Genomic DNA, 24,727 nt, shown 5'->3' on the forward strand with positions numbered 1-24,727 from the left:
CTGAAGCGCCGCAGTGTGCTGAGGAGAAGCGCAGCGTTGGGCGGTGCAGTTGAAGGTAAGGCGTTTTCTCATTATAAACACTTTTAATGAGCGCATTAAAATAAAAAAGCTTCTTCGTTATCAACACATTTCACCACGTAGCGCTCCTCTTTCACAAACGTTGTTATAATCCGTTGCGTTAAAAGATTGCTGATTAGTAACTAGTGCGATTGCCAAACAAAGATGGCGACCCCGCGGCCAGCAGCGCGCGGTGACGCCGGAGGAGGCGTGGCTCCGACCAGTGGCAGTTGGCTTGATCAGTATCGATCATCTCATCATTACGGACGCGTTCTAATGTCATCTTTGTCCTCTTCAGATATAGTTTCAGTCAAGAGCTGCAGACGAATTCAAATATAATCATCACACAACTTCCTCCTAGTGTTCAGTAGCCAGCTAGGTACTGGATTTTCTAACTTCGATACATACCTTGAATAATATCGATAGTCGCTACCACGTGGCTGTTTTTTCTCCAGAAAATAACATACCCTAAGTAAATGTAGTATATTTGGACAACTGCAAGGGCTATCATCTTGGTGCCAAAATAGAGGTTGTGCATAGTGAAATATTCAATGTGGATACTGCATAGTTAGAGTGAATAAAGCTGGAACACGGCGTATATGGAAGATTAGATCTCCCCCTGAAGTAATGATCAGTTGATCATTATCAGTTGACAGAGATGTGTAGCCAGCTAGTCATGGTAACTGCTGCTAGGTGTAGTCATGGTAGCTGCTGCTAGGTGTAGTCATGGTAACTGCTGCTAGGTGTAGTCATGGTTACTACTGTGTTGACACCCCGCAGTCATAAGCCCCCGCCCTTCCTCGGGCCATGTCTTTATTAAAAGGGCCATGTTGACATGAAGAGCGATGCTGAGCCTCTGTTCAACTATGCTGTTGACAGGTTCATTTGATCGAGGCACATATTTTTTTAGAACAAAATGATTCAGCTTTGGTACTCACTAAGTGGAACTGGCTTGAAAATGACGACCGTAAAAAAAAACCAACGACTACTGTTCATACCTATTACTAATGTGGTTCGTGTTACGGGGTCTAGCTCAGCAATGAACAGGATAAGGATCCACGTGTTGCCGTCGAGCCGCGGGCGCGTGAGCCAGCCGCCACGCCCCCAGGAGCCCATGACCTGCGCCTTCACCCAGAGGCCCTGCTCCCAGCCCCGGCTGGAAGGCCTGGAGTTCTGCATCAAGCACGTGCTGGAGGACAAGGGCGCCCCCTACAAGCAGTGCAGCTACGTCTCCACCAAGAACGGCAAGCGCTGCCCCAGCGCCGCCCCGAAGGTGGAGAAGAAAGACGGGTGGGTTGGTTAGGCTGCCTCAGTGGACGGGTGGGTTGGTTAGGCTGCCTCAGTGGACGGGTGGGTTGGTTAGGCTGGGTCAGTGGACGGGTGGGTTGGTTAGGCTGGGTCAGTGGACGGGTGGGTTGGTTAGGCTGGGTCAGTGGACTGGTGGGTTGGGTAGGCTTGGTCAGTGGACGGGTGGGTTGGTTAGGCTGCGTCAGTGGCAGGTGGGTTGGTTAGGCTGCCTCAGTGGACGGGTGGGTTGGTTAGGCTGGGTCAGTGGACGGGTGGGTTGGTTAGGATCCAGAATGTCTCCATGCAGTACACCTTCGCTGAATAATATGTGACAAATAGAAGCAAATAATGTCCCACGCCGTATTGGATGAACGGATAACTGTGTAGCTGGCCATTGTATACATTCTAGAAGAACACGTACATATTTGGTCATGATATATGGAGGGTTTCAGTCCATCTTTCATTATGGAAAAATCTTCCCCGTGAATAATCCACAAAACTGTTTGAGTTTCAAGATGTTTTATATTGAACAAAAGCTACACCTTCTGTGTTCTACTTTTATGAGTGGCTGTGTATTTACACACCATACTGTTGTTTACTGGTTGTCTGGGGACCGACGCTAAGGGGTAATCAAACTGACACATATGTCTGTGTTGCCCTACACCACACTGCAACGTCCAATACTCTGCCTCCTCCTCTTCTCCCCAGAGTGTCATTCTGTGCGGAGCACGCCCGGAGAAACGCCATGGCCCTCCGAGCTCAGCTCAGGAAGAGCTCTTCAGGGCCGTCCCCGGAGGCCCTGCTGGCCCAGCTCAGCGGGTACAGCCGCTCAGACAGTCTGGAGGACGGCCGCAGCGAGGCCAGCCGCATCCTGGGTGAGCAGCGGCACCGAGGACGGGGCATTACAGGGTCACCCTGACTAGTGCTCATAGTAACTGGACTGGGCCTTTCAGTCACGCACCATCCATTTATTAATATGCTAACAGGCAAAAAAGAAATTCAGTTAATTGATAATTAAAAGTCCCGTAGCAACTAGCGGGGATGTCGCAGATTGCCACCAACTGCCAGGTGAATATAAGTTGCTTTTGAAAACATGACAATTGTTGCAAGTGCAATTGTTCAGCTACAGTTTTGATTTGGATACCAACCCTTGATAGAAATTGCGTGTTTTAACTTATTGTACGGAGAAACGACCTTAAAAACAAACGTCTATACCAAAACATGGATGCATGATTAACGTGGTTCTGTCTTGCAGCCCTTGGGCTGTTCTGCCATGCCATTAGTACACCCTGACTCATGCGTATTGATGAATCTACTCCATTTGTTCTAGGGAACTCGTATTCAACTTCTAGTGTCTAACACTACTGATTTACACTTATTTACACGTCATTTGAGAGAGAGAAATGATATTCAGACTCACCCAGTTGCAGTTTGAAGTCCTTTAATTTGTTATTTGAGTGAAGGAGAGTTTTGTTTAGCTTTGATAGTTGTAGGGTCGGTGTGGCTACAGCTGTTATCAGTCTTCTCCCCACATTCAGCCTGTTCTTCTGCTTGTTTAGATGAGCTAAAGCTGAGAAAGTCACTACACACGTATAAATGGACCCCAAAGGCAAAAGTTCATGCAATAGACGTTTTCAGCACAGGATATATTTCATTTCAACATCAAAACCAAACTCTGTCAATGACTTTTCAGCATGTCCCATCCCATCTTTACCACATGATTCAAGGACAAATTCATCAGAATTTCCTGTAGTTTTGCAGGAAGACTGGTTCTTTCATTCACTCTGAATTGGCTCCTCTTTCCATCCAGGTTTTCTGAATGTTTATCATTGTCAAATTTGGACAGAAGTGCTTTCAATATTTTCAGGAATTGTGCCAACATCACGGGTAGCAAGATGAGCATCAAGTAAGCAGTGGAAGCCTCACTTTCAGAACCTTTGAATCGATTCGCTTTGTCATACATGTTAAAGAGAACCAAAACCCTTTTTTTTTTTTTTCTTTAAATATCGTCTCTTATTAATTGATCCATGCCCTTTTTCACTGTTGCTGAAATAAGTCCCCAATTTAGAGAAAAAAGTGGTCAAATCTGATGTTTTTGCCATTCTCTTCAAAACACGACGTGAACGGTCCACTCTGCTGACTTCAGTTGGCGTTCTGGTCGTCGTGTGTCTGAGGGCCTTTTTCGAGGCCCTCAGACGTTGCATATCCGAATGACCGAGCGGACCCGCTGGAAGCCTCCATTTCCCCCACCAGCGGTCCCTTATGTTGTGGTCTCTCTCCTAGACGAGGACAGTCTGAGCGAGGAGGAGCCGGTGCCCTTGGTGCTGGACCAGACGTGGAGAGGAGACCCTGACAGTGAAGCAGACAGCATAGACAGTGATCATGAAGACCCTCTCAAGTAGGTCTCAGGTCCTCGGACACATGGTGTCATTATACCACATTGGGTCAATTATGATGATAAAACTTGGCTTTAACTTGCTTATCTCTTGCAAAGTGTCTCATCTGTCCTTCGGAGGAGACGTAAAACCGAGGTCCTGACTCACTGAGGTCATAAAAGACTTATCACAAAGAGTAGGGGTTTCCCCGGTGTCCTGGCCCAACCAGGCTCATTCAATCCGGCCCCCTAATCATCCTCCTGTATGACCAGCTGACTCATTAATTCCCTCACTCTCCACCTCAAGCTGGTGTGTGGTGAGCGTTCTGGCGCCGATCAGCTGCTGTGCATCACCCCAGTGGGTGCTACACACTGGTGGTGGTTATTGAGGCCCCCCCCCCTTCACTGTTAATTGTCTTTGAGTGTCTCGAAAAGCGCTATATATATTCAATCCATTATTATTATTATTATTATTATTATTATTTGCTATTTGGAAAACCTGAATGTATCTGCAGCTGAAAAGTAGAGCAAGGCTGCAGGTCTAACCCTAACCCTCGTCGGGCTCACGCTTAGCACTGACAATGCATCCATTGACACTCAAATACAGTAGTTTGCTTCTGCCGCTGTGAGGGGAAGAGGCTGCCTGTCATGTCCCCTGGCTCCCCTTCCTCAGCCTGGGATGTAGAAACATGTGTCCTCCCAAGGCTCTTGTGGCACACCAAGTTCATGTGTGGAATCAATCTGTTAAACAAGTGAATTAACAGATTTGGCCAATGAAGGATGAAGGATTCAAAGTGCTTTGCCCTGGCATTTATTTGTTATCTAATCAATTCTAAATAGATTTTCAAAGCACTGGCCCCATCCTTGAGTTATTCACATTTATAGCAAGCTGCAATCCGACCGAAGTCCAAATGTCTCCAGTGCGTCTGTTTTGGATGTGAGCTTGAACATAACGTTTAGGGTTTCTGTGTCAGACACGCAGGGGTATACACGGCGGAGGAGGTGGCGCTGATCACACGGGAGAAGCTCATCCGGCTGCAGTCGCTCTACATCGACCAGTTCAAGCGCCTGCAGCACCTGCTGAAGGAGAAGAAAAGGCGCTACCTGCACAACCGCAAGGTGGAGCACGAGTCCATAGGTAAGACTGATGGAGTAGAGACCATAGGTAAGACTGATGGAGCAGAGTCCATAGGTAAGACTGAAGGAGTAGAGACCATAGGGAGGACTGATGGAGCAGAGTCCATAGGTAAGACTGATGGAGCAGAGACCATAGGTAAGACTGGTGGAGCACGAGTCCATAGGTAAGACTGAAGGAGTAGAGACCATAGGTAAGACTGATGGAGTAGAGACCATAGGTAAGACTGATGGAGTAGAGACCATAGGGAGGACTGATGGAGTAGAGTCCATAGGTAAGACTGATGGAGTAGAGACCATAGGTAAGACTGATGGAGTAGAGACCATAGGTAAGACTGATGGAGCAGAGTCCATAGGTAAGACTGATGGAGCAGAGTCCATAGGTAAGACTGAAGGAGTAGAGACTATAGGTAAGACTGATGGAGAAGAGTCCATAGGTAAGACTGATGGAGCAGAGTCCATAGGTAAGACTGAAGGAGTAGAGACTATAGGTAAGACTGATGGAGTAGAGTCCATAGGTAAGACTGAAGGAGTAGAGACTATAGGTAAGACTGATGGAGTAGAGTCCATAGGTAAGACTGATGGAGCAGAGTCCATAGGTAAGACTGAAGGAGTAGAGACTATAGGTAAGACTGATGGAGTAGAGCCCATAGGGAGGACTGATGGAGTAGAGTCCATAGGTAAGACTGATTGAGCAGAGACCATAGGTAAGACTGATGGAGTAGAGTCCATAGGTAAGACTGATGGAGTAGAGACCATAGGTAAGACTGATGGAGTAGAGCCCATAGGGAGGACTGATGGAGTAGAGTCCATAGGTAAGACTGATTGAGCAGAGACCATAGGTAAGACTGATGGAGTAGAGCCCATAGGGAGGACTGATGGAGTAGAGTCCATAGGTAAGACTGATGGAGTAGAGTCCATAGGTAAGACTGAAGGAGTAGAGACTATAGGTAAGACTGATGGAGTAGAGCCCATAGGGAGGACTGATGGAGTAGAGTCCATAGGTAAGACTGATTGAGCAGAGACCATAGGTAAGACTGATGGAGTAGAGTCCGTAGGTAAGACTGATGGAGTAGAGACCATAGGTAAGACTGATGGAGTAGAGCCCATAGGGAGGACTGATGGAGTAGAGTCCATAGGTAAGACTGATTGAGCAGAGACCATAGGTAAGACTGATGGAGTAGAGCCCATAGGGAGGACTGATGGAGTAGAGTCCATAGGTAAGACTGAATGAGTAGAGACCATAGGTAAGACTGATGGAGTAGAGCCCATAGGGAGGACTGATGGAGTAGAGTCCATAGGTAAGACTGATTGAGCAGAGACCATAGGTAAGACTGATGGAGTAGAGACTATAGGTAAGACTGATGGAGTAGAGCCCATAGGGAGGACTGATGGAGTAGAGTCCATAGGTAAGACTGATTGAGCAGAGACCATAGGTAAGACTGATTGAGCAGAGACCATAGGGAGTACTGATGGAGTAGAGACCATAGGGAGGACTGATGGAGTAGAGTCCATAGGTAAGACTGATGGAGTAGAGCCCATAGGGAGGACTGATGGAGTAGAGCCCATAGGGAGGACTGATGGAGCACAGGGACCTTCATTTGAACCGAGGGGCCCCTTCACATGCCTGCTCCATGTACCACTTCCTTTGGCTACGGCTATTACAATTTGCATCCTTTTCAAACCTTATTTTGCGGTACAGCTGTCATCACACAGCTCTCCCACTCTGTTAAGGATTTATTGCTCTGTTCAAGACAATGCTCCATGAGCGTTATGTACAGCTTATGAAACACTGGATGAGTTCAAGTCAAACAAGATCAAAGAGTCACTTCTCATTCACCTATCGGTCGTTCAGACTCTACATTTCTTCTCAAGATCCATCTAGATCTAAAATCTCATTATTTCAGCTCGATCTCTGACGACAGGGGTCCGAGTGACCTCTGGGGGTGGTCGCGGTCTGCAGCGCTATGTGGCCCGCTGACTGCTGCCTCTCTGGCCTGTGTTCCCCAGGGAGCAGCTTGCTCACCGGCCCCGAGGGCCTGTCCCTGAAGGAGCGGGAGAACCTGAAGAAGCTGAAGGCGCTGCGCCGCTACCGGCGGCGCTACGGCGTGGAGGCGCTGCTGCACCGGCAGCTGAGAGAGAGGAGGCAGGCCGCCACCGAGGGCGCCCCCCAGGTCTGCTCGCCCTCCTCCTGACGCCCTCCTCGGGGCGCCCTGTGAGGCCGTCTGCAGCCCGGTGGAGGCGTGAGGCCTGGGTCTGCCCAGAGTCCCCACAGGGTCGTCTCGGGGACTGGCCCTGTGGACAGTGTTGCCTGCAGCGAGGGTTGCCAGATTGGGCGGTACATCTGTCCCAATCTGGCAACGCTGTCTGTAGACACCACGTTTACCTGCAGCTATGTGGTATCGTGTCATATTTAAATATTCATTCTGTCTTAGGACACTAACATGAGAACAGAAAACTCAGAGTAAATAATTGAATGAGAGTAAACAATTGCTTGAGCTTGTTCCCAGCTGAACTGGGTATGTGGGCTTTCTGTCTTGTGTGGTCCTATTGTCTTTTGGATTCAGTCCGTTGACTGAACTGGCCCTTCCTTCCTTGCAGCCCTACAACACGATCACAGTGTACGAGAAGTGCATCTCCTTTGTGGAGGGGACCCGCTGTACCAATCCCAGCCTGCCTCTGACCCGGCACTGCGTTTCACGTATCCTTCCATCTACCCGCTAATGAGATCAATATAATACTGCTGTACCATGCTCGAGCACCGGGGGCAGAGTTGGTCAGCAGAGTATAATGTAAGGCCGTGAATGGAGCTGAATACTATCAATGAGAATCTTGCCCTATCTCAGATGTGCATCGCTACTCACTCTGACTGTGCAAACAACACTATCAGTATTCCTCCCCTTAAATGAGGATGTCACCATGTTCAGATACAAAAATGCCTTTTATCAACTCAAGTATTCAAGATTGAACGATTGTAATTCCGTTGGATCTCATCGGATATGTGGACATAGAAAATGATCCGTGTAGCCTCTCCCTGCGGGGGGACATTCGTATTGGCGTTGATCAAGGCCAGCCGCTTGCAGTAGCGGTTGGTTTCAAACAGCGCCTACATGAAGTCCTTCCTATGGCCTGGGGTCTTCCCCAGAGTCGTGGGGGGCATGCCCAGCTATGCTGGAAGAAACACTAAGCAGCTCAGAGCACTGTCACATGGCGGCGTCAACAGCTGTCGTGCGCTGGACATCAAAAGGCCAGGTCACACGGTTCACCTATACACTGTCCCCACAGCAGGCACCTTGTCTCGGGACACTCACACAGCGTGTGGATGGTGGCATGTCAGCTCCTCTCTCACCAGGGCCTCAAACAAGACATACAGTATACAGAACCCTGCAGGACAAGCCAACCTATTGGTATCAACTTAAGTAGCCCAAGGAGCTTGGGATGAAGTCTCATCTGTATCTTCATCCTTCACCCTTTAACTGGCTACATCCCCTGATGTCTGAGGCGATCATCATTTATATCTACTGATTGCGTCACTTTGCCCTTTGAAAATTTTTCATTTGAAAACTTTTGTCCGACCTTGTCGTTGTTTCTATCCATTTACAGGACAGGAATGACCTATTTTTCCATCATTGAGACGGGCACCAAATGTCCTGTTCCTGGTACTGAGGTATAAAGAGAAACCTGGATAATGATACAGAGCGAGCAGTGTTACCCTGTGAACACAGGCTAAAGCTGCGGCTTAGTTCGTGCTTTTAGTAAAAAAACACCAGGACCTCATTGTTCAGAAGCATTCAGTTGTTGGTGCACAGTCCAATGCCTAACCGCTTAACCATTCTAAGCACGTTGTGAAAACACGTAATGCAGTAATCTAATTAGATGGGCGACCATCCGCGCTCGGAATGACGCTTCTCTTTTTTTTTTGTTGTTGTTTCCCTGAATGCGCACGTTGCTGTCGATACCCTACCGTGCCACGGTTAACTTTGGTCCCTAACCGAGTTGTCTCAGACATCCACCAGGACGGCAGCCAGGTGCTCTTCAAGCTGTGTCCGGGCGTGAAGGAGGTCCCGTGCAACCGCACGGTGCACATGGGCCAGCCTGAGGAGCCGCGCTGCCCGCTGCACCTGAACCTCCCGCCCCCCATGTACCAGCCCGAGCAGGCAGCGCCCCCGCAGGCACAGCTCACCCCCGCCGCCAGAGACATGTACCTGAGTGCTGCCGAGCTACAGCCCACGGAGAGCCTGCCCCTGGAGTTCAGCGACGTAGGTGACGCCCGCTCTGTCGGCCTGTGGAGGTGTTAGCCTGGGTGACTCCCGCTCTGTCGGCCCGTGGAGGTGTTAGCCTGGTTGACTCCCGCTCTGTCGGCCCGTGGAGGTGTTAGCCTGGGTGACTCCCGCTCTGTCGGCCCGTGGAGGTGTTAGCCTGGGTGACTCCCGCTCTGTCGGCCCGTGGAGGTGTTAGTCTGGGTGACTCCCGCTCTGTCGGCCCGTGGAGGTGTTAGCCTGGGTGACTCCCGCTCTGTCGGCCCGTGGAGGTGTTAGTCTGGGTGACTCCCGCTCTCTCGGCCCGTGGAGGTGTTAGTCTGGGTGACTCCCGCTCCGTCGGCCCGTGGAGGTGTTAGTCTGGGTGACTCCCGCTCTGTCGGCCCGTGGAGGTGTTAGCCTGGGTGACTCCCGCTCTGTCGGCCCGTGGAGGTGTTAGTCTGGGTGACTCCCGCTCTGTCGGCCCGTGGAGGTGTTAGTCTGGGTGACTCCCGCTCTGTCGGCCCGTGGAGGTGTTAGTCTGGGTGACTCCCGCTCTGTCGGCCCGTGGAGGTGTTAGTCTGGGTGACTCCCGCTCTGTCGGCCCGTGGAGGTGTTAGTCTGGGTGACTCCCGCTCTGTCGGCCCGTGGAGGTGTTAGTCTGGGTGACTCCCGCTCTCTCGGCCCGTGGAGGTGTTAGTCTGGGTGACTCCCGCTCTGTCGGCCCGTGGAGGTGTTAGCCTGGGTGACTCCCGCTCTGTCGGCCCGTGGAGGTGTTAGTCTGGGTGACTCCCGCTCTGTCGGCCCGTGGAGGTGTTAGTCTGGGTGACTCCCGCTCTGTCGGCCCGTGGAGGTGTTAGTCTGGGGGACTCCCGCTCTGTCGGCCCGTGGAGGTGTTAGTCTGGGTGACTCCCGCTCTGTCGGCCCGTGGAGGTGTTAGTCTGGGTGACTCCCGCTCTGTCGGCCCGTGGAGGTGTTAGTCTGGGTGACTCCCGCTCTCTCGGCCCGTGGAGGTGTTAGTCTGGGTGACTCCCGCTCTGTCGGCCCGTGGAGGTGTTAGTCTGGGTGACTCCCGCTCTGTCGGCCCGTGGAGGTGTTAGTCTGGGTGACTCCCGCTCTGTCGGCCCGTGGAGGTGTTAGTCTGGGGGACTCCCGCTCTGTCGGCCCGTGGAGGTGTTAGTCTGGGGGACTCCCGCTCTGTCGGCCCGTGGAGGTGTTAGCCTGGGTGACTCCCGCTCTGTCGGCCCGTGGAGGTGTTAGCCTGGGTGACTCCCGCTCTGTCGGCCCGTGGAGGTGTTAGTCTGGGTGACTCCCGCTCTGTCGGCCCGTGGAGGTGTTAGTCTGGGTGACTCCCGCTCTGTCGGCCCGTGGAGGTGTTAGTCTGGGTGACTCCCAGCAGCTCTGTCCATGGAGGTGTTGGGGCGCATTCACACTACCTCCGTCCGTCGACGGATCTCATTGACTTTGCACGGGGCGCTCGCGAAATGCATTGTGGGTCCGTCCGTCCTTTTCGGCTCCGTGGCCTGCGTCGAAAAGTTGAGAATTGTTCAACTTTTCAGGCAGCGACGGATCCGTCGGCCAATCAGATCGCGGTTATGCCAAAATTGAATCAGAATCGAGTGTATTGAGCCGCCTTGGCCGCTATTGTGTTAAGTTCACGTCATTGTTATATACAAGGCATTCTTCCACGTGGTCCAGTCTTCAACTGTATGTCACACTCGATTTTGCTGTTGGATTAACAGTTCACCTATTTGTTAACTTGTAACCAAAGCACCTTTCACACATGCAGTCTTACCCTGAAGCCTGACCCTGCTTACCCATGTCCCGGAACATTTCCTGTATGGGTTAATGTGTGAATGGGAACAGGGAAATCTGCCACCGATATGTGCATGCTCGAGACCTAGGTATTTAACAGTCCCATTGGTGGAGATGCGGTTAAAGGGTGGTCTGATGACGCTTTAGATTCACACAGAGCAAGCCAACCAATCACAGGACGCCTCTGAGGACCAGTATGAACCGGGCCAATGTTTATGTTAACGCACCAACACTGTAAGGCTGAACCCATCGTAATAGCAGTACAGCTTATTGGGTTTGCTAACAAGTTTCTCTTTTCAATCATTTCTGGAGACTGGAAAGGTTCCCCACTGAGGGAGCTCCTCCCATTATGCACACTCGATGGCGGCTGGCGTCCACAGAGGTTGAATGAACGCCCCGCTGGATACTGCCACGCCACGTGCGAGCGAGGCCCCGGACAGCCGTGTTGCTGCGCGTAGCGGAGAGCGTGAACCCTAGCAGGGAGGCCAGCTTTGGCGTCCTCCCGTCTGGACATCCGCCTGAACTGTCCCCTCCTCTCTCCAGGACCTGGATGTGGAAGGGGACGGCATGCAGGGGCCCCCCTCTCCCCTGCAGTTTGACACAGCCCTGGCCCTGGAAGACCAGAGCATCAGGGCCATCGCCGAGGCGCCCATGGACATCCTGACGGATGACGGGGACGCCGCGGGCCCCGAGCTGAGCGAGGGGGACATGGAGGCCATCATCCAGGACCAAGTCAACGCGCTGATAGGAACGTACCTTTCAAAAAACATAGTATTAAAAATCCACAAATGTTGGGGAGCGTGTGTGACACAAAACGTCAAAACGCTGACTCGACCGGCGTTTGGCAAATATTCCTGTTGACTTCTGATTATAGCAAGTCTGCCTTGTTTCCATGGCTACCGGCAGTGTTTATAACTCAGCCCTCTGCTCACATCCTGTAGGCGGTGTCAGAGGAGGCCAGAGGAGAAGACACTGAAGAGATGAGGACCCCTGAATCCTGTTTCCTCTCAACCATCTCAACGACGAGGAGCATCTCGTTTTGATTTAGATCGGGCCAGCTATGGCAATGTCTACAATGTAGATCAGTTTCTCCATGACAACCATTTACTAGGCTCGTTCTACACGGTTACCGTTGTGAATCATCTGTTCTGTCTGGTTTTGGTGTATTTAATTAGTTGTTGATGGCTGTTCAGACTTTTCAAATAAATGTGTCATGCCATGCCATGTGTCTACTCTTAATAGTTGAAGACCAGTAGCCTCTGATTAAACCACATCTGATTTGTTTCCTGTCTTGATTTCTTGAAAGCCAAGAGATTTGTTTTGTTCTTCGTGGGTAGAAGAAATGTGCATATAAATAAAAAGGAGCGAAGTGAGCAGTTTGAGTGCAACATGCGCAGAGCCGGGCCGTGTTTGGCCTCTGAGGAGCAGGGCGGGTTTCTGGCCATGTGATGACATCACCGCTCAGCGCTGGAGGAGCCGCAGCATCCCGTTCAGTACCAGGAGGACACGGTACGGGGTAGTAGTACCAGGATACACAGTACGGGGTCGGGTTAGCACCAGGATACACGGTACGGGGTCGGGTTAGCACCCGGAGACACGGTACGGGGTCGGGTTAGCACCCGGAGACACGGTACGGGGTCGGGTTAGCACCTGGAGACACGGTACGGGGTCGGGTTAGTAGTACCAGGTGGACACGTTGCATGGTGGTAGTACCAGGACACGGGGTAGGGGGTAGTAGTACCAGGACACACGGTACATGTTAGTACCAGAAGGACACGGTACGGGGCAGGGTTAGTAGTACCAGGACCAGCGGTACTTGTTAGTACCAGGAGGACACGGTACGGGGCAGGGTTAGTACCAGGAGGACTAGGGGTAGTACTTGCAGGACGCACGGTACGTCGGGACCAGCAGCGTCAGGGTTAACGTCGTCCGTTCGGTTATCGGTGATGGCCCAACCGATCCAACTGAAGAATTACTAACCAGATGAGGTGAGTCTCGCTTTGTTTCTTAATCCTCGGTTCCGTGGTTTACAGGAGAGCTTTAGTGAAAGACCGAAAGTGAGCATATGCGTTTTAATGCGCCAGTCACTAAACCAACGGCTCCATACCTCCTGCATAGGGGGTCTGGGTGCTGTGTTTCACGGGGACTAGGGGCTGTGTTTCACGGGGACTAGGGGCTGTGTTTCCCGGGGACTAGGGGCTGTGTTTCCCGGGGACTAGGGGCTGTGTTTCACGGGGACTAGGGGCTGTGTTTCCCGGGGACTAGGGGCTGTGTTTCACGGGGACTAGGGACTGTGTTTCCCGGGGACTATGGGCTGTGTTTCCCGGGGACTATGGGCTGTGTTTCCCGGGGACTAGGGGCTGTGTTTCACGGGGACTAGGGGCTTGTGTCCAGGGCGTAGAAGCGGCTCCTGGGCCGTCTATGCGTTGAGGGCTATATCCAGGGCAGCTATCAGCTACCACAGCGAGAGAAAAGAAAAGCCGTCTTAAAGCTTTCTATCTCTAGGTTTAGGTTCTTCTGGTCCATGCATGAGACCACTACAACAGGCCAGGCCCCACCAGGCTGGCTTCGGGATCTGGTCTTGTTTACAGTTAGAAAGGGGAACTGCTGATTCCTCTCCAGGACGAAACAATACGATATAAACACGTTGACGTTTAACCCTCCTACACGAATGAGTTTATAAGTGATGCACTTCTTCCCTTATAAACGAGTGTTTTGGCTTTGATTTCAATCGCTTGGAACCAAGTGGCACCGAATTAGTATGGATATTCAGCACTATGTAACACTATACAGAAAAGGCATGCTTATTTGAACACGTATGCGTCATAGAAACCCCTCCCAGGTCATTATAACATTGTTTTAATAAAGATCCTGTTGGAGACATCTCAAAAGTAGAACAACATGCTTGTTACCTTGGGCTGTTTGACTTGTGGGGTGGGGTGGTGGATTCAGTCGTGTTTAATGATGTTCCAATATTAAAGGCACTTGATTGCCATGCATTTCAAGTTTCATGACATTTGAACAATTGAATCATCAGAACATAGTGAATAATCATGAGGAATCTATGTGGAATGTAAAATACATTAGGCAGCCACGAGCAAACAACTATTCTGCTTGTGTCTTTTACATGAGATGCTGTCCTCTATGACATTATCACCCCTAGATTGCAGTTAAATTCAGTTAAAAGAAAACTTTCAGTAACGGTAACACTACAATGTATCTTAAAAAAATACATACTTGACGCTTAAGACCTATGCTCAGGGAAGTATTCTGTGGTTTAACTTGTCCATAAACACTGCAAACAGCAAAACATCAAGCGGATATAACAAACATGATGTTGACTATTTCTTATTTGATCTCACAACCTTCACAGACACAGTGCTACATATTTATGGACATCGTATGTCTGGTATCTATTCCTGTATTGTGAATGGGTACAGTGTTAACAAATAGCCTTCAAAAGAGAGTTTTCTCCCTGTGTGGATGTAACGTGGAGGCCAGGACGTCAGCATGCCGTGGGTCTCTCGCTCCCGATGACCTCATCATCTCTCGGGGCTGGATGTGGTTCTAGTCTATAGATCTAGATTACATATGGTTTGCTCTGGGCTTTGAGCCTGTTTGAAGCTCTATAAAAGCCCTCTCCTGAGTGCAACTTTGCGATAGCGTATCCAAGCTGTAGGGCATGACATCATGAAGAGCGGGTCACATATTGGAGTGTAATGGGCATTATAAGTGTTGGCTCTCGCTGTTGGCCTCTAATTGTTTCCAGATGTTCTGTAAGCCTTTGTGTCCCACATCTTGTTGCAGCAGTCTTCTAGACGCTCTGGGACTAGTAGAGAACAATGCGTCAGTCTAGTTGTTTACCATTTGGCGGCTGGGTCTGTTAACATAATCAGTCTCTCCATTTTTTTAAAGACTCCTCTGGGACACTGCCAATCAACCACGTAGCACCAGCAGTGTAGCATAGCAGCATGCTAGTGAACGGCTAACACAAAGTTACATAGCCTCCTTAGTACCATAACTAGGGACTTGATGGTGGCCATATTGAGCTTGTGCCTGCCAACTGACAGACAGCATTAGTTTACGGGGGTGGGGGGAGGTCATTATGCCGGTGTGAAGTGTGTGAAATGTGGTGGTGTTGTGTGCAGACAGACCCTCCCCCAGCCAGGGCCTATCTCCCAGTGTGCTCCCCCACATGGCTTTGAAGATAGGCCGAGCCGGGGCTCAGTGGGGTCTCTCCTTATCAGCCAGCGCTGAGACCCGGCGGTCTCCCTCGGTCGGATGTATAAGGTAGTACTGCTGTCCTCACCGTGCAGGGAAGGCACCCATGGGGCAGGCCTCAGCCCGGACACATTACCCTGCAGAGTGGAGTCATGTGTGGTTATGGGGGAGGGGTCGGGGGAAGGTCTCATCAAGATCTCTACCGTTAGGGGACACACACAGATATTCAGATTTAGAGGAGTTATCTTTTACGGCATTGTTTCCACTGAAGCCTTTTGTGTGTGTTCTCTCTTTGAAGTGACAAACTACCTCCAGTTCTGGCTTCGCTGCATTTGTGTGAACATAACAGGCCGCGATGACAAGCTCTGGGCCCATGCTGCTGATGTTGCCATCTCGTCACGTTCAAACAAAGTCTCGGAGAGACTGCTGGGTTGAGTTGGAGCACCGTCCAACAGCAAGGCAAAGGTGTGTGAGTACAGAACCAAAATCCCTGGGCTCTGTCAACATCCACCCCAAAGAGGAATCTGTGGTCACACAAACATGAAGGTTGGCCAAGCTAAGCCTTACCTTAAAGCTGCAACAAACATCTGATTCATCGCGCCGTCCAGGGGAAAATATGGAATGTCGCTTTTAATCAATTCAGGCTGGCAGGTCCGCGGCACGTCCTGTTTGGCCAAGGAGCGGATAAATGGCCCCAATTGTTTTTGGGGAAAATAGGGATCCATCTATTAGATTGGGTTGTGTCACTTTTCCCCCTCATATCCATAATGGCGTCAATGAAGAGTACTTTGACAAAAAAAAGCATCAGCCACACCGCAGGGCTCTGTGTGTGACGGTGCTGCAACAGCCTTCATCCTGAACAGGGCTCCTTTTGTGTGTGATGGCGTTTATTTGATTTTTGCTCTTGAAATAAGATGTTATTGCAGAGCTGGTTGCATCCACCTCCACGCTCTAATCCCTAAATCCCATTCCCACAAGGTGCTTAGTGAGCCTGGGCCCGGGCCAACTCTCACTGTTTTCCAGATTCTTATTGGCTCCCTGCTTCCGGCCTCTCACTCCATCTGATCTCCGCACCATGAGCCAACGCTGAGCTCCGCTAGAGCTCCAGACCCTCAGGGGAGGACGTGGATGGTGTGGAAAGGGTGCAGACTGGGCCCAGCCAAGCCGGTTACGGGCTAGTCAGAGCGCTGGTGCCTGCTGTCCAGATGTGCAAGTATTGTGTTGTGCCAAATCAATCATGTGCCCTCCCCCCCCTCCAGACCTCTTTAATGGTTGTGTGTGTGTGTGTGTGTGTGTGTGTGTGTGTGTGTGTGTGTGTGTTAGTAGGGCAACGTTTCTTCTGGGGTGCAATGTTGTTTCTGACCGGGATTATATTTTTCACATTGTTTTGGTTGAGTTATTGGATGGGACGGTGATTCATTGTGGAATCAGGTTGTGAAGACATCTGCTGACACAGATGGAAACGGAGGTGGGAGTGTTCCTGTTGCAGAAGGGGGGGGGGGGGGTTTCCCTCAGCTCGTAGTCTGGGTGGCAAGAGGACGGCCCCACTCTCAGTGTTACCCCGGTGTGAGACCCACATGGACCTGAACAAATGGTTTTCATTACATATCACAGAAATCGACCTCTACGCACCACTCTGCATCTTGTTTACACGGTGGTTCATGTACACGGATTGCCGCTGCCAAAGAATGAGAGTATGACTAAAGTTTGAACACGGTGGCTGCGTGGACGTGTGTGACTGGAGGAACGAAGCTGGATCAGCGTTCCGCCCGGAGCTGTCTGTGATGGCTCACCCCCTCCAGCCCTGCACCTCATAATGAGCTTTGTCTAAGCCAAGGCTTTATGCAAATCAACAAAGGATGCCTCGACCGACACCGCCGGGCCTCCACAGCCCAGCTGTAGATCCTGCCCCTCACATCTCTACAAGGTGGATGAGCTGTCGCATGGCGCCCTGCACATTACAGCCCATTAAAGTGTCTGCCTCTCAATGGGGCTGGATACCCCGCCAGTGTGATTTACAGCCCTCATTCTCCCCCACAGCTCGCTCTGCGACAGCCTTTGGAACTGAAATCAGAATGGTCCGTGAGAGGCCATCTGCCAGGGGGTGGTGTGGGTTCATCTGCCCTGTGCACGCTGTCCTCTGGGTGACGTTCTGCTCTGCCGCTGTGTAGTTCTTGGTGTCACCTGGTGCCGGGGACTATAAGGTTGTTCTAATGGTTGTTTGTACCCCTGGAGACCCATGCTAATGCAGCCCTACGCCGCGTTTCCACCGGAGGGTGCGCGTTTCCGGACAGAGGCGAAAGCTTCGTCTATCGAAGAAAATGTCGGGCAAAAGTTTGCCGTCCTTCTTGGATCGTCCTACATTGTTGATCTTAGCTCGAACCGACCCGCACCCCCCGGTGGAAATGTGCCACAGTCTGGTAGTAGGCCTGCCGACGCTCAGGCCAGGGGTGTGGTGGTCCAAAAGGTTTGCCAGTGAGCCGTCTGTTAGGCAGACGGATGTTGACCTGCTCCTTGACCCTCTGGCTATCTGTGTCGAGGTACAACACGAGTGCAAATGTTGTGCGGCACTCAGAGACTCGTGGGGGAGAGGAGAGACAACGGGCCGGTGTATGTGGAGGGATATTTGTGGTTCCCAGTGTGTCGCCCCAGGGCACCATGTGACTCCCTTTCAGGGCCTCCCTCTCAGCCCTCTGACCCTATCTGAACATCCCCATTCATCCTTCAGATGTGTGTGTGTGTGCCATCCCATCCCATCAACCCTTCAGCGACCTTCAGCCCCTGTGCTGAGGAGGACCTATGAGTCTCCCACCATCAACCATGTGCTGTCACTTCACCACCAACGCTTTGTAATGCACGGCCACCTCCGGACAGGATCATCTGCCCCTCTCCTTCCTGACCACCAAGGGGACGGGGAACCCGATTGGCCAGCTGTGGTTCGTCCTCAGAGGGTAAAACCCTGATTGGACCAGCTCCTTTGATCCTGGTGATTTGTGATGTGAAGTCTGATGTCCAGAGTGCTCCGGGTTCCAGTGTGTTGACACTCTGTTAATCCTGCACCCTCTAATCCTGCTGCGTTTGATACATTTTGACTTTTTGTTTGACTTTTTATTTAGCGTCTTTGAACATTGGAGATTATTACTCATTATTACTGTGTGTGTGTGTGTGTGTGTGTGTGTGTGTGTGTGTGTGTGTGTGTGTGTGTGTGTGTGTGTGTGTGTGTGTGTGTGTGTGTGTGTGTGTGTGTGTGTGTGTGTGTGTGTGTGCGCGCGCATGTCCCGCCCAGTACGGGGGTTTATTCAGGTCAGGTTTTATGTCCAGCCACTTAGGGTCAAATAAAGGAAAGGAGTTGCCAAGTATTGAAGTGTGTTTGCTTCTACACAGCTTTTCTTATACACAGTGAGTCTCATTTGTATACAAACAGTATGGAATGTGTTTAGCGCACATTGTTCATCAGTGAGCGACCGCAAAGTTGACATAGCTCATGGGATGGTTTTCTCCCTTTCCTTGTTCGTTCCTATTAGTCAAGACGAGTCTGTCTAGAGGGGGTTGCTGAGCCTCTATTAAACAGGAAACCAGTCCGGTAGCGTCTGAAGCAGACCGTGCTTCAGGCCCGCCCTGTGAGCCGGCTGTTGCACACCGTCATTACCAGGGACCTCCAATCTAACTCAACTTCTCTGCTAATGCAGGATTCACTGCGGTTAGATCCAGAGGCAGGTTCTCATGTCACACGAACTTTTCAAATCTTTTCAGATTCGGCGGTATCGATAATCAATTCATACATTTTCTGAACGTAGTGAAGAACAGAACCCTCTCTCTTCTTGGTGCTCTATCTTTCAGAAGGTAGTCATGGGGGGGGGGGGGGGGGATTCAATCCAACGCTTACTTCTGATGTGACGACAAAGAAAGTCCTCTTGGCGTAGACTCTTCCAGGCCTCCTATGGGGGGAGAGATGTCCACAGTGACAGTGGGATATCCTCCCAGAGTCCCCTTCTTTGTCCGCTACCGGCAAAGGCCTCCTTTGAAATACAACCTCCCCCTCTGCTCCTCTCCGCTGGGCGGCTCCGGCAGCGGAGGGGTTAATGCTGAGCAGCGCCACCAGCAGCAGGGCAGAGAGAGGCAGGAGTTGGAGAAGGGGGTGGGGGCTGGTCCACAGCTGTTGTAGTAGGCAGGGTCTATCGGGGTAGGAAGCCTGCCTCACTCGTCCTGGAACAATGGGAGACGTAGCTGGCTCTGCAGAGAGGCCAGGCTACGCGCACACACACATACACACACACGCACGCACACACACATGCGCTGTCGCGCCCACGGACGCTGTCTTTCTAGCCCGGGAGTAGAGGGTTAGGCTAACCCTAGCTATGGTGGGTGACAGTTCTCTGGAGCAATGCTGAATCAAATCTCTTTTAGTCCAGGAGCCAGTTGAACCAAGTGAGAAGCCGCTAGCCTAGCGCCCTCTCTGTAGCCTCCTCCTCTACCGGCTCTCTGGATCTCCCCGGTGTGAGGATCTCTGATGCTGTCAGTGGAGGACAAGAGACGACCGTAGCCACAGCTAGGTGAGCAAGCCCGGCCAATACAGCTGAGCTGTGTCTGAATGTGGGGTGTGTGGTGTGTCTCCGCTCTTGCTCTGGAGCAGTGATTGCTGTGCTCCAGTAGCACACTGGTAGCTAGTAGGTGTAGCTAAAGTATAATCTGGGTTTAAAATGAATGCAATGACGGAGGGCCAACTGAGGTTTTGTTATTCTTGAGATTAAGGCAAGAGATGGAATTATAAGGGCAGGTCTGTTTGTCTGGGTTTGTGTGTGGTTTTCTTAATATGGGGGCTCTAGCATTCATGTGATTTGCTTTTGTAAGCTAGTCTATTTTGGCATGCAAGCAAAGCAAATGCACCTTCCGTAAGTTATTTTTTTTTATGTCAACCAAAACGCGTTGAACGGGGGTGAGGCTGGAAACGTAACAATGTGTCGTAAATCTGCCGGATGGGGGGCTGGAACAGAGGTGTCTGTGTGTGTGTGTGTCTGTGTGTGTGTGTGTGCGTGTGCGTGCGTGTGCGTGTGTGTAAAACCTTGATGATGTTGATGCATGGGAGTAGGGACATATAAACAACAAAACGAGTGTCTTTGTCGGTGTGGTAGACCTGTACTTCCTTTGTGGAGGGGTTTGGGGGGGGGTATATACAGTACATGGCTCTGAACCAACCTCTGGCCTTTAGGAAGGCAGACCAGCCTCCCTCCCCCCCTGCTCCGCTCCTCATCCTAAATGTTGCCCTTGTTAGAAGTGTCTGCCATTAGAGGTGTTTCACAGAGGAACCCCGCTCTGCCGGATTCTCTGTCCGCGCCCCCCCTCCCCCCTTCATTGGTTTCACTTCTTCACCATGCATCAGAAACATTGCGTCTGTGATTGTTGTTTCTGAGCTGGTGTCGGTGCGGAGACACCCCCACCCCCCCACTTGGCCTACATCTTTTCGGCGGCGGAGTCGTCCTTCCCCCCCCCCCCAGCCCGTCTGAACCTCCGTCGACGTGTTTGATGTTCTTTTTGTTGCAGCGTTCGCACCGAGCCCCTGCGCTCCGTGCAGCCTGGCCATGGAATGGCTGCTGTCTGACATTTTCGGATCAACCTGCCCCATGCCAAATCCCAGAGTGTGTGACTGACATGATTTAAGAGGCTTTCATGCATTTTCTCCCCTCCTCCTCCTCGCTCGAGCTGCCATTAAAGAATCATCTTGGTGCCCTGACTCCATGAGCCCGGTGTGTCTCCCCCCGCGCGCCGTGGAGCCCGGACCCTGGGAGCTCTGAGAGTCGCGGGAGCTCGGCGTCGGCTGCGCTTTTATCGCTGGCCCTCGCTCCACTCTTTTTGAGGATAAACCAGGAGAGCAGCACGGCACCATCTTGGCAGCGCTCTGTGTTCGGCTGCTTCTCCCTTCCGCCTCAGTTCGGGGATCACAGATCAGGGCCTGGTCTCTCTAAGGCCCCACCAGGTGTTTCAACGAGGACGGCTTCTTCTCAGAGCAGTGATCAGCTCACTTCAAAGCCAGATTGCGAGGACAGATGCTCAACACCCCTAATCCCACTTCAGGTTGAGGAGATCTAAACAAGATCGGCCTCCTGGCAGCCTGCTTTGGAAAGCCCAAGACTCGCAGCCACTTCCTTCCTGTATGCTACGTTACGGTGCAGGATGTAGGAAGGGGGCGCGAGACGACTCCTGCTTCAGAGTGTAGCAGCAAATTACCGTAATCACCAAAGAACTCAACTCATTGTACATCCTAGATTGGCCCGAAAACCCTTAAAGAAAACCAAAGACACAGGACTGAGGCTCACTGCGTAGCGCCTGCATGCCCTGCGTTTATTAAAAAGACATAAAGGGGAGTTCTTAAACGCCGTGTCTACTGAATTATTCATCCCATTTTCTTTCATTACACTTTCCAATGAGTCAGAGATGAAAGGGATGAAGAGAGGGGAGGAGGAGGGAGAGAGAGAGAGAGAGAGCGACATAGAGGGGGACATGGGGAAGAAGAGAGGGAGGGAGGAGGGGGAGAGAGAGAGAGAGAGAGAGAGCGACATAGACGGAGACATGGGTGTGTAAGCTGGGTGTGGGGGTGGATCTCCTCCCTCTGGTTTCCCTTGGCTCTGAGATACACACACGCACACGTAGTTTGTGACCCCATGCCTCCGCCTAGCCCAAAGGGGACCCCCAGCCCTTAGGGCCCCCCGGCCCCGGTCCCTGAAGGCTGAAGGAGGGCACAACTGACGGGCGGTAGTGTGCGTGTGTGTGTGTGCGTGTGTGTGTGTGTGGTAACGTAGGTAACGTCCTGGTGGAACATTCAGATAAGGGTTCGCACCAGCAACCAGGGGAGACACACTGAGCGGGCCTGGCCCGTGTTTCCCCCTAATCCCACCGATTTACCCCCCCCACCCCCGTTCCTTTGTTTTCTCTCTCTAAGCTCTCTGGGTGTGTGGGCGAGAGAGAGCCGTCACCAGGGGTAGGGTCTTACAGGGATCTGATGGGTTAGTCACCTGGATCTCCATTGGTTTGAATCAAGAGAAATGTTGCTTCACCAAACCATAGTCCAACTCAAGACTACTGTTTGTTGCATGAGTCAGCTCCAGGTCCAGGTCTCCTCTTGTTCCGGCCCCTGGCCCCGGCGGCTCCACAGCGTTGATTTTCGATATGCAAGGTATCCATTTTACTGCTCTTTCTGCGGGGCGGGGGGGATAGCGAGACGTGGCGGGCTCCCTCGCTCGGAGACAAACACATGATACGGGCGGCCCTCTGATTGGAGCTCTTTGTTGACACGCGGCGACACAGATTTAGTCTGCAGCCCTCCAGGGAGAGCACTGCTGCTGGGGTCGGTCTGAAGCCGTTCCCCCCCCCCCCCCCCCCCCCCAGATCACTTTCTATCAAAGACCAGCTACTGGTCTACTGTGGACCAGGTGGTCTGGTCTACTGGGTACCACCCGGTCTGGTCTACTGGGTACCACCCGGTCTGGTCTACTGGGTACCACCCGGTCTGGTCTACTGGGTACCACCCGGTCTGGTCTACTGGGTACCACCCGGGCTGATCTACTGGGTACCACCCGGGCTGGTCTACTTGGTACCACCCGGTCTGGTCTACTGGGTACCTCGTGGTGCAGGCTGTCAGGAGATCAGGGGGACTGGGCCAGAGGCAGCCTGTGGTTGAAGCTGTTCGGTGTAAATGGATGGGCTCTAGGAGGGTGGAGGAGTATTACGGATACGTTGTACTTGTATCTCTGGTCTAGTATGTGGTGCCATTGTCAAAAGTATCCAGACTCCTTTTGGAAATCAACTGACCTGAATGCATCAGTATTTCTATTATTTTCTGATTCCAATATATATAAATATAGGAGTACTAAATGAGGTTAAGGTAAAGCAGTCATCAAAGTGTTCTTGTATGGACAGGATGTGCTGAATGGGTAGACGGTTCCACTCACCGTCAAACACACACTTCCTTCTTGATGTCATTTCCTGCGTATTGCGCTCTGCACTACAGCAGTTCATATGGTTCAGGTGGCTGCTGTTGAAGTCCTCTTTGGTGCTGATGTACTTCCTGTTGCACCAGAGATGAAGAGAACAACCCCTACTAAGCCCACAAAGGGTCACAGAGGTCCAGCCTTGTGGGAAACAGACTTAATTTGCAGAAAGGTTCAGCTGAAGTTCTCAAACTGCCCTACAAGGATGCTGTATCATTTAGAACGGCTTCTTAATGTGTTCTGTCTTTGGCTGTTAGTGAGTGACATTCACGCTGACTTCTTTGGGACTTGTATTGCCTTTTCCTCTGTGGTGTACCCCTCTACAAACAAACGGCAGACTGCACTCGCTGTAAATAACTCTGAACTCCTGCTGTTGTGAGTTTGAGGCGAGGCGAGGGCACTCTCGCTGCTTAACAAAATATAAATAGATGTTGAAGCTCCTTATCACACTGGGTGAGACGTGTAAAGTGTGATCCATTCTCCAGCCTCTGGACAATGGAGATATTCAAATAGCAAACTCAATGTGCCTGCAATGTCCCGAGGAATGCTCACTACAAGTCATGTTGCTTATGGTGATGATGGTGATGGAGGAGCCGTGCTCCCTTCCTCCCACAGCACAGCTAGTGATGAGGGCTGGGAGCCCCCGAGGGAGAGTCCCCCAGTGGGACCCCCCCCAGTGGGACCCCCACAGGGAGAGTCCCCCAGATGTCAGGGTGCAGCCCGTCCCGTGGAAGGCGGTCCCAGAGACTCTCGGCTCTCTCCTCACTCCGACATCGCTGTCAATAGCCCCACTGTGTGTGTCGTACGGCACATTCGTCTCTCGCACTTCTCCCACAATGTGCCTGTCTGTAAGACGATCTCTCTCTGTCTGTCTCTCTGTCCCTCTCTGTCTCTGTCTCGCTGTCACTCTGTGTGTGTGAGTTCCAGTGTTGTGTTGCTCTTCTTCCGGCGCATCAAAAGAACCCACAGTCTGCGACGCAAGGCCGCATTAGTTTTAGTGTGGTCTTTGGTACAACGCTGTAATTTCATGTGCACGTTCTTCGGCACACATAGACGTGGGTTTGTGGTCACCTCCAACACCCCCACCCCACCCACCTCCAGCTTTTCCACTCCTGCCCACCAAAGCTTTGATGGGCATTAGCCTGGAGAAGGGCTGGTATTTATAGCCACTCAATAAGAAGCCGTCGGCCAAGGTTAAGTGGACGGTTGTATCTTTATCCCTCCTCAGATGGGCTGCATTGATTCAGAGGCTCCATTATACGCTGGAGGTCCGGCAACCTTAGTCCAGCCCAGAGGTAGCCTCAGCCCAGAGGCAGCCTCAGTCCAGAGGTAGCCTCAGTCAAGAGGTAGCCTCAGTCTAGAGGTAGCCTCAGTCCAGAGGTAGCCTCAGCCCAGAGGTAGCCTCAGTCCAGAGGTAGCCTCAGTCCAGAGGCAGCCTCAGTCCAGAGGTAGCCTCAGTCCAGAGGTAGCCTCAGTCCAGAGGTAGCCTCAGTCCAGAGGTAGCCTCAGTCCAGAGGTAGCCTCAGTCTAGAGGTAGCCTCAGTCCAGAGGTAGCCTCAGCCCAGAGGTAGCCTCAGTCCAGCCCCATAAGTAGCCTCAGTCCAGAGGTAGCCTCA

At 51.7% G+C, this 24,727-nt stretch overlaps 2 protein-coding genes across 4 annotated transcripts in view; both read left to right on the forward strand.

Annotated features, from left to right (window-relative positions):
- Window positions 1–10: 10 nt before the first annotated feature.
- Window positions 11–12,127, forward strand: kansl2 (KAT8 regulatory NSL complex subunit 2). 2 transcript variants are annotated; one of them, XM_079742506.1, is made up of 10 exons: window positions 11–55; window positions 1,090–1,347; window positions 2,053–2,219; window positions 3,628–3,742; window positions 4,693–4,856; window positions 6,863–7,026; window positions 7,454–7,553; window positions 8,858–9,111; window positions 11,449–11,650; window positions 11,844–12,127. In XM_079742506.1, the coding sequence occupies exons 2-10, from the start codon at window positions 1,097–1,099 to the stop codon at window positions 11,879–11,881; spliced, it is 1,455 nt and encodes a 484-aa protein (XP_079598632.1). In that variant the 5' UTR covers window positions 11–55; window positions 1,090–1,096; the 3' UTR covers window positions 11,882–12,127. The 2 variants fall into 2 exon arrangements, with proteins under 2 accessions (XP_079598632.1, XP_079598631.1); XM_079742505.1 differs by lacking the exon at window positions 11,844–12,127 and having other exon boundaries at window positions 11,449–11,819.
- A 364-nt stretch (window positions 12,128–12,491) lies between these two features.
- nckap5l (NCK-associated protein 5-like) overlaps window positions 12,492–24,727 on the forward strand; it is a 24,096-nt gene continuing 11,860 nt past the window's right edge. The window contains exon 1 of one of the 2 annotated variants that reach the window (XM_079741775.1): window positions 12,492–12,893. The gene's annotated coding sequence lies outside the window, so the exon portion shown is untranslated. Of the gene's footprint in view, window positions 12,894–19,348; window positions 19,680–24,727 lie in introns of those variants that run through there. The other variant, XM_079741776.1, reaches the window with a different exon arrangement.

Source organism: Pollachius pollachius (assembly GCF_949987615.1).
Source record: "Pollachius pollachius genome assembly, chromosome: 8".
NCBI classification, from domain to species: Eukaryota; Metazoa; Chordata; class Actinopteri; order Gadiformes; family Gadidae; genus Pollachius; species Pollachius pollachius.